Source organism: Oncorhynchus nerka, linkage group LG3 (genome assembly GCF_034236695.1).
Source record: "Oncorhynchus nerka isolate Pitt River linkage group LG3, Oner_Uvic_2.0, whole genome shotgun sequence".
Classification (NCBI taxonomy): Eukaryota; Metazoa; Chordata; class Actinopteri; order Salmoniformes; family Salmonidae; genus Oncorhynchus; species Oncorhynchus nerka.
The window spans coordinates 32,567,940-32,578,007 of record NC_088398.1 but is presented as its reverse complement, the minus strand read 5'-3'; the positions used below and the strand labels follow the sequence as shown (position 1 = coordinate 32,578,007).

The 10,068-nt window shown below is 41.4% G+C and overlaps 1 protein-coding gene across 5 annotated transcripts; it reads right to left on the bottom strand.

Annotated features, from left to right (window-relative positions):
• Positions 1-1,766: 1,766 nt before the first annotated feature.
• LOC115106931 (regulator of chromosome condensation-like) lies at positions 1,767-8,431 on the bottom strand. 5 transcript variants are annotated; one of them, XM_029630153.2, is made up of 10 exons: positions 8,324-8,431; positions 7,317-7,455; positions 6,931-7,118; positions 4,790-4,969; positions 4,081-4,177; positions 3,736-3,858; positions 3,437-3,583; positions 2,937-3,056; positions 2,641-2,793; positions 1,767-2,497 (listed from the first exon to the last, which is right to left on the bottom strand). In XM_029630153.2, the coding sequence occupies exons 2-10, from the start codon at positions 7,390-7,392 to the stop codon at positions 2,322-2,324; spliced, it is 1,260 nt and encodes a 419-aa protein (XP_029486013.1). In that variant the 5' UTR covers positions 7,393-7,455; positions 8,324-8,431; the 3' UTR covers positions 1,767-2,321. The 5 variants fall into 5 exon arrangements, with proteins under 5 accessions (XP_029486013.1, XP_029486033.1, XP_029486023.1 ...); XM_029630173.2 differs by having other exon boundaries at positions 7,317-7,406; positions 8,324-8,428; XM_029630163.2 differs by having other exon boundaries at positions 8,320-8,424.
• Positions 8,432-10,068: the final 1,637 nt, after the last annotated feature.

Below are 10,068 nucleotides of genomic sequence, written 5' to 3'. Positions count from 1 at the left end.
TCAGGCTTTTTATGGCGGTTTGGGAGCAGTGGCTACTTCATTGCTGTCGATATAGGACTCGTTTTACTGTGGATATAGATACTTTTGTACCTGTTTCCTCCAGCATCTTCACAAGATCATTTGCTGCTGTTCTGAGATTGATTTGCACTTTTTCCACCAAAGTACGTTCATCTCTAGGAGACAGAACGCATCTCCTTCCTGAGTGGTATGACGGCTGCGTGGTCCCATGGTGTTTATACTTGCATACTATTGTTTGTACAGATGAATGTGGTACCTTCAGGCGTTTGGAAATTGCTCCCAAGGATGAACCAGACTTGTGGAGGTCTACAATTTTTTTTCTGGGGTCTTGGCTGATTTCTTTTGATTTTCCCATGTCAAGCAAAGTGGCACTGAGTTTGAAGGTAGGCCTTGAAGTACACCTCCACTTGACTCAAATGATGTCAATTAGCCTATCAGAAGCTCCTAAAACCATGACATCATTTTCTGGAATTTTCCAAGCTGATTAAAGGCAGTCAACTTAATGTATGTAAACTTCTGACCCACTGGAATTGTTATACAGTGAATTATAAGTGAAATAACCTGCCTGTAAACAATTTTTGGAAAAATGATTTGTCATGCACAAAGTAGATGTCCTAACCGACTTGCCAAAACTATAGTTTGTTAACAAGACATTTGTGGAGTGGTTGAAAAAACAGTTTTAATGACCCTAAGTGTATGTAAACTTCTGACTTCAACTCTATGTATATATATGCCTGCTGTGCTAGTGGGAGGCAGGGTTAACTGGTCCTTCGCCCACCCCCTGCTGGGCACTGTTTTCCTGCAGTTCTGTTAACGATGGGGTGAGGGCAGGTGTTCGGCAAGCAGGAGCAAAGGACACTGTCTACTGGTGTCGCTCCCGCTAGGCAACAAGGAGGACCAGGAGTTGGAACCGGTTCAGGGAATCTGAACAAAAGTGATCAATGCTGTTCTGGAATATAACCATTTTTTAAATAACTTTATTTTACGCTCCAGGTATTTTTTTCTAGAACCACAAAAAAATGAAACAAAGCGTCTATGCAAAGCCCTCAAACTTATACCAGCATCTGCCTGCAAGCTGAAAATCTTTGCCAATGGGTGTGTGTGTTTAGGCTACCTATCCCTCCCCCCTCTGAAGCATAGGCTACTGTAATGACAGAAGTGTGAGAAGATATAGAGAAACTTTTAATTAGCTAGAGAATGGAGCAACTTTTTCAATAATAAAAACAATTATAAATTGGTGCTCACACCACATACGAACTGGTTTTCTGATCCACGCCCCTACATTTTTATGGATCTGTTTTCCGTCATGTGAAATTCATAGATTAGGGCCTAATGAATTTATTTCAATGGACTGATTTCCTTATTATCCGTAACTCGGTAGAATCTTAAATTCTGCATGTTGTGTTTATTTTTGTTCAGTGTAGGTATTATAGCTAGTAAATATGTAGTTATTTTCTAGAAACAGTAGTCAGATGAAAGCCATTGCAAAAATCCAAGGACACAACATTTCCCTTCTCACGAGCAAAAAAGGCAGCCTGTGGTTGAGCTATGCCACAGAACAATCATTTGCAACTTCAAGTGATTTTAATTTACACTGTCTGCCTTATAGAAATATGTTGACAGACTGATAAATGTGTGGCTGTCTTACTCAAGTCATCACTATGGCCATCTTATTAGGCCCTCAATGTATTACCAGTGACAACCCCTGGACAAAGTTTGCCATTGCAGTGTGAAAAAACAAATATCCAAACAGTAAAATTGTACTTTATTTCCAAGTTGGACCAGCAAATAATTGTGCAAGGGGGTACAGTGAACAGCTGTCTCAACTACATGGTTCAAGCAAAAGGGCCTTGCTGACAAGAAAAACAAGTACTCATCTTACTGATGCCGGGGGGGGGGGGGTTATTGCTTGGAACAAAAATGGGAATCTTAAAAGGCTGTGACTTGGGATTTCATTAAAAGGCTTGTCCACTATTTTCCCCACACACACAGACTGGCATCCTAAAGATTGTCATACAAAAATAACTAAACAAACTAGATTTAAAAAAAGTGTTTCTCTTTCTTAATGATCATGATCTACTGAACCACATACAAATACATTAGCGGATTTTTGCACTGAGTGGGAGAGATCAGAGCCCTCTTTAACAGAGACTAGTCAGTCTCACCACATTCCCTCCACGGCTTACCTGGCTCAGCACAGGAAGGCACATTCATCCACAAACCCCTCACCCACATGTAGGTATTTAACACAGATCCCTCTGGTGCAGACCAACAAGATCAACCTTCCCCTGCCTGAGGATACATCAACTCTCCTGCTTGTCTTTGACCAGCAGGACTGTGTGCTGCCCGCCGCTGGCGACCATCAGTACTATGCGGTTCTCCAGCTGCTTGCCCGTCATCTCTACAGGGCTCCATTCATCATCCTCCTCACCAGTGCCAAGCTGGAGGTTAGTGCCCATACCCCAGGCATACACAGACCCTGCAATAAACACACATCAGCGGACCATATACAGACAACGGCCTTGGAGTCATTCCTATCACAATTACACACAATGTAGACATGCACAACATCAGCAGGAGATTCTTTTTTAAAAACCAAAAATACACTAGCTATGACCTCACCTTGTTTGGTGACAGCGTAGCTGACCGATGCCCCACATGCCACCACCTGGGCTTCATCCAGTCCTTCCACAGGCGTGGGCTCGCTCTTCTCCTCTGCCCCCTGGCCCAGACCCAGACGCCCATACTCCGCCCGGCCCAGGCTGTACACCTTCCCTATAGGACAGAGAAGGAGCCATCACTATCTTCCCAATTTGTGCTGCACTATGCAGTTGACAGATTCTTGAACAGTCCAAATTCTAACATAGTTGATCTGATCAAGAGAGTTGAAAATAAAAGATGGGCCCCGATGCGCTTACCGGCAGAGTCGAGGCAGACTGTGTGGTGCTGTCCCCCTGAGAAGCCAATCCAGTTAATGGTGGAATTTTTGAAGGTGGTAAGTTTTATTGGAACGAAGCATGTGTTGATGAGTTTGGTCCCTGGAAACATTAGTACAGGAGGTCAATTGGTACTGTGTGACTCGCCAACACACCCAACTGCAATTCTAGAGCAGATTAGAGACTCAGTGTGCATAAATAACCAGGTTTCCAGCCAACCTTTCTATGCAAATAAAGTCACTTTTTTTTTTTAATGCTGATGGAAATGCCTTTATGCGCGCGCATATATTGACATAAACCCCAAAGTAAAAATGTGCATATTTCTTAATGCACATTTTAAACAATGAAAATCTGTTGCCAATTGGATGAAAACCTAGCTATAGTTGATGAATTAAGCTCAAATTGGAGGACAAACCAAGTTCTGTTACAGTATTTCTGTATTTGTATTACAGTATTTGAATATATTTTTATCTTATGCTCACCAAGCTGATGGTAGTTTGACAGTCCAAATCCATAGACGTGGCCTTCTTTTGACACAGCAATGGTCATATAAGCCCCACAGAAGGTATCTGTGAAGTGAACTTTGCCTCTAGACTGGACCTTCACAATCTGAGGTATCAGCAACCGCACTGTAATCATACAGAAACACATGTCCTGACTGTCACCCATAGCAGTCAAAACAGAGAATGGTAGATATCCATTCATCATTTGAGTGCTCACACCCAAACTGCAGCTGAATTAAATACCGTGTCAGAGGTAAATGGTTTCAGTTGGTACATACACAGCCCTTTCCTGCCACCTCGGTTGGCAAAGAGCTCTGGCACCCTTCCCAGCTGCCCCTGCTCTCCGCAGCCTGATGTGTAGAGGTCACCGCTTGCGGTCAGCATCACCAAGTGGTCATTACCTGAGGGTCAGAGGTCATGAATATGGTCTTATAACCAGGGCAGCATTGAGCAAGAAACGATATGGTAGAAAGCTCAGATGTAGGACAAACATGCCTCTGACCTGCAGAAGGAATCACGTCAGCTCTAATCATTATATTTTTATTGAACGTGGTCCAGACCTCCGGGGAAGCAGAACTTATGCAGAGAAACCTTAAAGGTTAGGGAGAGCCCCCATTTCTCACCTGATGCTATTTTCATCACAGGCCCTTTCATGGGGACCTTGACAGGCATAGTAACCTTCTTCATAGGCTCTAGTAGACCAATGACTCCGCTGTTATCCTTATGCAAATGACACAATGTGTGAAATTAGTGAGAATTGCAGGTTCTCTGAATTTGTTATATGATAGAGATGGCATATGCTATTGCTATTGTTTATTATCTGTTACTTTATTCCTAGTTATACAATGCATGTACATTACATTTACATTTAAGTCATTTAGCAGACGCTCTTATCCAGAGCGACTTACAAATTGGTGCATTCACCTTATGACATCCAGTGGAGCAGCCACTTTACAATAGTGCATCTAAATATTTTAAGGGGGGGGGGGGGGTGAGAAGTACATATCTACCTCGTACCCCTGCACATCGACTCGGTATATGAACCCTGTGTATATAACCAAGTTATCACTCAGTGTATTTATTACATGTATTAATGTCTTATTTTTCCATTTCCTTTCTCTGCATTGTTGAGAAAAGCCCATAAGCATTTAACTGTTAGTCCACACCTGTTTACGAAGCATGTCACAAATAAAATTGTAGTCTATTTGATTAGTTAAAGGCAGATGCAATGAAAGTAAATGGCAAGTCCATTTAAGATTATTTGAGTAACAGAACGGTGCATAAACAGTTTCCAGGGTGTTTGACAGCGGTTAAACCCTGTCCCCTACTCACCCTGAAAGAGCCCCAGATGTATACTGTGCCGTCGTCTGCGAGTGCAGCTGTGTGACTGTCTCCAGCAGACACCTGAACCACCCTCTCGTCCAGGGCCACCTTTCCTGGCACCATCTCGGAGCCCTCCTCTGTAGTCTCTCGACCCAGAGCACCCTCGTCATTGCAGCCAAACGTGTAGATCTACACCAGTGACAAGCATCTTGTTACTAAGCAGTCATATATCCTTAAGATACGGTTTCTCAGCCACAGGTTAATCTTAGTCCAGGGCGTATATTCAAAAAGTGTCTCCCAAGTAGGAGTGCTGATCGAGGATCAGTTTTGCCTTTTAAAATAAGACATCCTAGATCAGCACTCTTACTATGAGCCAGTGTTAATTTTGGCAGCTATTTTAGATTTAGCCAACAGGCGTTTTAATAATTTCCTCTTTTGTAGTTGGTCACATATTCATATTTACCTCCAACTTCAACAATGTTCACATTAAGATAGGCCTATTTGGACAAGGCTACAATTCCCACATAGCTGGCAACATTGCTCGTAGCAGATAACAAACGTCAGCCATTATTTATCATATAGACTATAAAGCCTTGGCTACTAGTAAAAGTCATTGGGGCCATAGAGCTCAGATTTTCTCCCCATCAAAACCTTGTGATGTGGGTAAATAACAGTGATTCACCCCCCCCCCCCCCTTTTCTTTCTTTCCTTTTTTTTTTTTTTTTTTAAATGGGAGAACCGGAGCTTTCCAACAATGCCAAAACGAATCATTTACTCCTAATATTTCAGCAAATAGCCCTAGTATTTCCAATCAGATAAAAGCAACCGCATTTCCCGCACGCAAGAGCGTCAACAGATGAATAACAGCGAACATGGTAATAGAGCTTCTGATGTGATCAAAGCAAAAATAGCCTATATGAAAGTGAGAGAGTAAACATTATTGGTTCTAGTTGAGGTTAGTTACAATTTAAGTGTCCTGGCTGCACATCAGTTCAAAAGAGGAGTGACCTCCTAGTAGCTGTGTGTGGTAGAGCCAGACAGATCAGCCAGTGGAACTGAAAGACCACTGAGAGGATCGCATTATATTCCAAAGGCATGCATGCTTATGACAGGACACAAATCGCTAAAAAGGAACTTCATGTGAAATTATGTCAATTAGTATCACGTGGAATTCTCATCTCTTTACATTTGTCAACTAAAATAAAATCATTTTTAATAATTATAGTTTTCAGGGCATTTCATCTCGTTATCGTCATTTGTTTGCGTCAGGAAAAAGACAAGTATTTTTCATAATTGTTGATTAAATAAACAGCTCTGGGCCAAATCATGAATACAGGGCCTGAACTAAAAAGCATTTCCAATAGATATTCTCAATTGAGCATTTTTATCCTCCCACCTTAAATTTAACCAGTTGAGAACAAGTTCTCATTTACAACTGAGACCTGGCCAAGATAAAGCAAAGCAGCACGACAAAAACAGAGTTAAACATGGGAACAAAACGTACAGTCAATAACATCTGTATACAGTGTGTGCAAATGAAGTAAGGAGGTAAGGCAATAAATAGGCCAATAGTGGCAAAGTAATTACAATTTAACAGTTGACACTGGAGTGATATATACGCAGATGAGGATGTGCAAGTAGAAATACTGGTGTGCAAAAGAGTAGAAAAACAAACACAAATATGGGATGAGACGGGTAGTTGGTTGGATGGGTTATTTACAGATGGGCGTTATACAGCTGCAGCGATCGGTAAGCTGCTCTGACAGCTGATGATTAAAGTTAACGAGGGAGATAAGTCTCCAACTTCAGTGATTTAAAATCATCATTCACATCCCTCACGACGCCAGGACAGCGGAGTCAATCACCACCTTCCGGAGACACCTGAAACCCCACCTCTTTAAGGAATACCTAGGATAGGATAAAGTAATCCCCCCCTTAAAAGATTTAGATGCACTACTGTTCCACTGGATGTCATAAGGTGAATGCACCAATTTGTAAGTCGCTCTGGATAAGAGCGTCTGCTAAATGACTTAAATGTTAAATGTAAAAAAAAAATAAAAAAAGACCAGTAGCATGGTTAATCTGGATTTATGAAATTGGATGCTGTATCTTGAGACAGTTGAGACAGTTGATCTGCCGCCTTCACTCACATATCCAGTGTCACTGAGACAGACTGTGTGCATGCCCCCCGCCGCCACCTGCACCACACCCTCAGGCAGGGTCACCAGGGCCGGCCTCTTCCTCTCCATGATGTCCTCTCCCAGACCCAGCTGTCCTACGTCCCCTTGGCCCAGCACTAGAACCAGACCCTTCTCCTGCCCATGGCTGCTGTGGGAAACTGACACCAACAGTATTATTTAATACAAACTGTAGTATCTTTATGAAAATGGCACAATTAACAAGCACAGATGCTAATGATGATTCTATTTCAAAGGACTCATACTAGGGGTGTGTTCAAGTGGGCGGCTTGACAATGAGATTGAACATCTAACAATAGACTTCATATTGGCTTAATGGAGTCAAGTCAGTGGCTTACCTTTAACTTTCTTAGGATCCTTTACTTCCTCTGGTTTACTTTCCTTCGGTCTCTTAGGAGCCTTCTTTGCAGACATGGCTACAACAGACCCTGCACAAAACACACAACTCGTGTGAGAAGATTTGAGGGGGAAACAAGCCTGTAGGAACAGAAAATGAAGACTGCATTTAATATAGCAAATAATTGTTTTAGGAAGGTTATTAGAGGAAGCACCATTGTAGATAAGTTCCAATTCTGGGGTACAATAATATTGCTGCAGTAGGATATCAGCTACAAAGTGAAATGTCACCTATGGAAAAGGGCAGTGTGATTTGACTTGGAACAGATGTCAGGAATTGGCTATTATTCAGTCAACGGCTAGCCTAACAAACGCGGACAGCTGTTACACAAGATGTACGTGCAGCGAGACTTGGACTAGAGTAGTATGCAACGTTACGACCGACAGGCGCAAACAATATAGCTAGTTGTTCCTGGCTGCAAACAACCATCATGTTAACTTTAGCGATGTGGTTGATACACGTGCCAGGGACATCGTGACGGCTATAGCTAGTACTGCCATCAATTGTCGGTTCACTTGTTAGACTGGTGTATATGGTTATAGTAAAAACAGAACTTAGTCACATTGGTCAGCTAGCTTGTTAGCTAGAACTAAGCTAATGTTAGCATACAAGCGCCTGTGGTTGCAATGACAACGTTAGCTGGCTAAGTTAACAGTTGGCAATTGAGTTTGTTTAAACCAGAAAGTGTGCTAACGTGTTCGCTATTTTACCAGCAAAGCTAACGCTAACTAGCTGCACTTTAAAACGGGAAGGTTAGGCTAGTTAACATTGCCAACAGGAGTTGGCTAACGTTATCTGAAAGTTAGCTTGCTAGCTGATTCATTGGTACATGGATGAAAATATCCCGCCAAACGAATCCAAATAACTAAACAGCTCGTGGTTATATTAAAAGATAACTCGTATATTCCGTTTTCACCAAGGGAAAATATTAAATAACGACATACTTGCCTGTACCGTGGATCACTTTGGTAGCTGACAGAGATGAAGCCACACTGGTTCAGCGTGCGTGTTACTGTAAGCTATCCCAGTCTGCAACTGTTCTACACAGACCACGCGCCGTCAATTTTTTAAAGAGACAGTGGCCGTGTTTAGAAATCTGTCTTGCCAATTACTGCACACCGTATGTACTATTTAGAACGCACAGTTTAGTAAAAACGAAAACAGTCTTATTAACGTATGCATCAAATTGTATAGGTAGACTTGACAGAAATAGTAGCAAAAGGTAAATGTTGAACTTGCACACATATCAACTAAAAACAGTTTGACTGCAGAATCGATTATGCTGCATTGGCGGTCAGTCTGATCAAGGCGTTAAAGATGTACTATACAGAAATCGCACCGCTATTTCCTGGCTGCTAAACATCTAACAGTTCGAATACGTTTATGTGACAAACCAAGCACTTAAATCTAGTTTTTGATTATTTTACTTTGAGTTTTCTACATCAGCTTCAAACAGCTGAAAACACAATATTGTTTTTGCTATGGAAAATATATTTCACAGCGGTTTAGCTGGTACCATGATTCTCTATACTAAACTTAACGGGAAGCATAGAAATAGCGCACATAAATTAGATTTACCGCTTCTTAGACTTGTTTTGAATGAGTGACAGATCTATACCTCATATTTCTATGTGAATTTGGACAATTTGCCCCAAAAGTTACAGATTGCAGCTCCTTTTCTTTCCTAGACTAATTTCCTTCTTTCTTAGCGTCCTTTCATTTCCTCTTTTCCTAACTTCCTTTCCTTCTTCCGTTCCTTTCCTCTCTACTGTGCATTGTTGATACCTGCCATAAAATAAAGGAAACACTTGAGTAAATTAGGGATACAAAGTATATTGAAAGCAGGTGCTTCTCTAAAGGAAGCTAGGAAAGGAAAGGAATCGAGGAAAGGAGAAATACAGAGAGTTAGGAAAGGAGACAAGGAAAGAGAGCGAGAAAAGGAAAGAAAGCTAGGAAAGGAGAAAAAGAAAGGGATATAGAAAAGGAGGAACGGAAAAGGAGAGAGGAAAGGAAGAAAGGAATCTAAGAAAGAAAAGGAGGAGTACACATGTATGTGGTAGGGATTAAGGATCTAAACCTAGGCCAGCTAGTGACTAAGCCTACACGGCATAACCCTAAATATCCTTCAAAGTCAACTCTGATTGATTGTATTTTAATGAATACCTCTGAGAAATATGTTTCTACTGGTGTCTTCGCCCCAAGACATTAGTGACCATTGCCCAGTTGTGTGTGTTAAGAGATGTGAGAATACAAAAATCTAAGCCTTGTGTCATCACAGACTAATTTAAAAAACTTCAGTGAACAGGCTTTTTTACACAATCTTTATTTTAGTGACCTTGATTGTATTTCAGCTGTCCCTGAACCAGATTTAGCTTTGAGCCTCATCAATACTATTGTGGAAAATCATAATCCCTTAAAAAAGATTCAGGTTTAAAGGTAGATCGAAAGAACACAGGCTTAGGCCCAGACTGGCAAGCTTTTAAGCAACTGAGGCATAGCCGCGGGAAGTAGGGGTGCTGACTGTGCTGTAGCACCCCCTAAAAAACAATATACTGTACTAGCTATATTGATAAATGCTATATTTTATACAGTGGCAAGAAAAAGTATGTGAAACCTTTAGAAATACATGGATGTCTGCATAAATTGGTCATAAAATTTGATGTGAGCTTCATCTAGGTCACAACAATAGACAA

Coding starts and splice junctions, on each gene's coding strand:
- LOC115106931 (XM_029630153.2), bottom strand. CDS start 7,392: ATGTCTGCAAAGAAGGCTCCTAAGAGACCGAAGGAAAGTAAACCAGAG. Junction 4,178..4,789: donor ACATCTGGGGCTCTTTCAGG/GTGAGTAGGGGA, acceptor CATTTGCATAAG/GATAACAGCGGAGTCATTGG. Junction 2,498..2,640: donor CTACGCTGTCACCAAACAAG/GTGAGGTCATAG, acceptor TGTTTATTGCAG/GGTCTGTGTATGCCTGGGGT.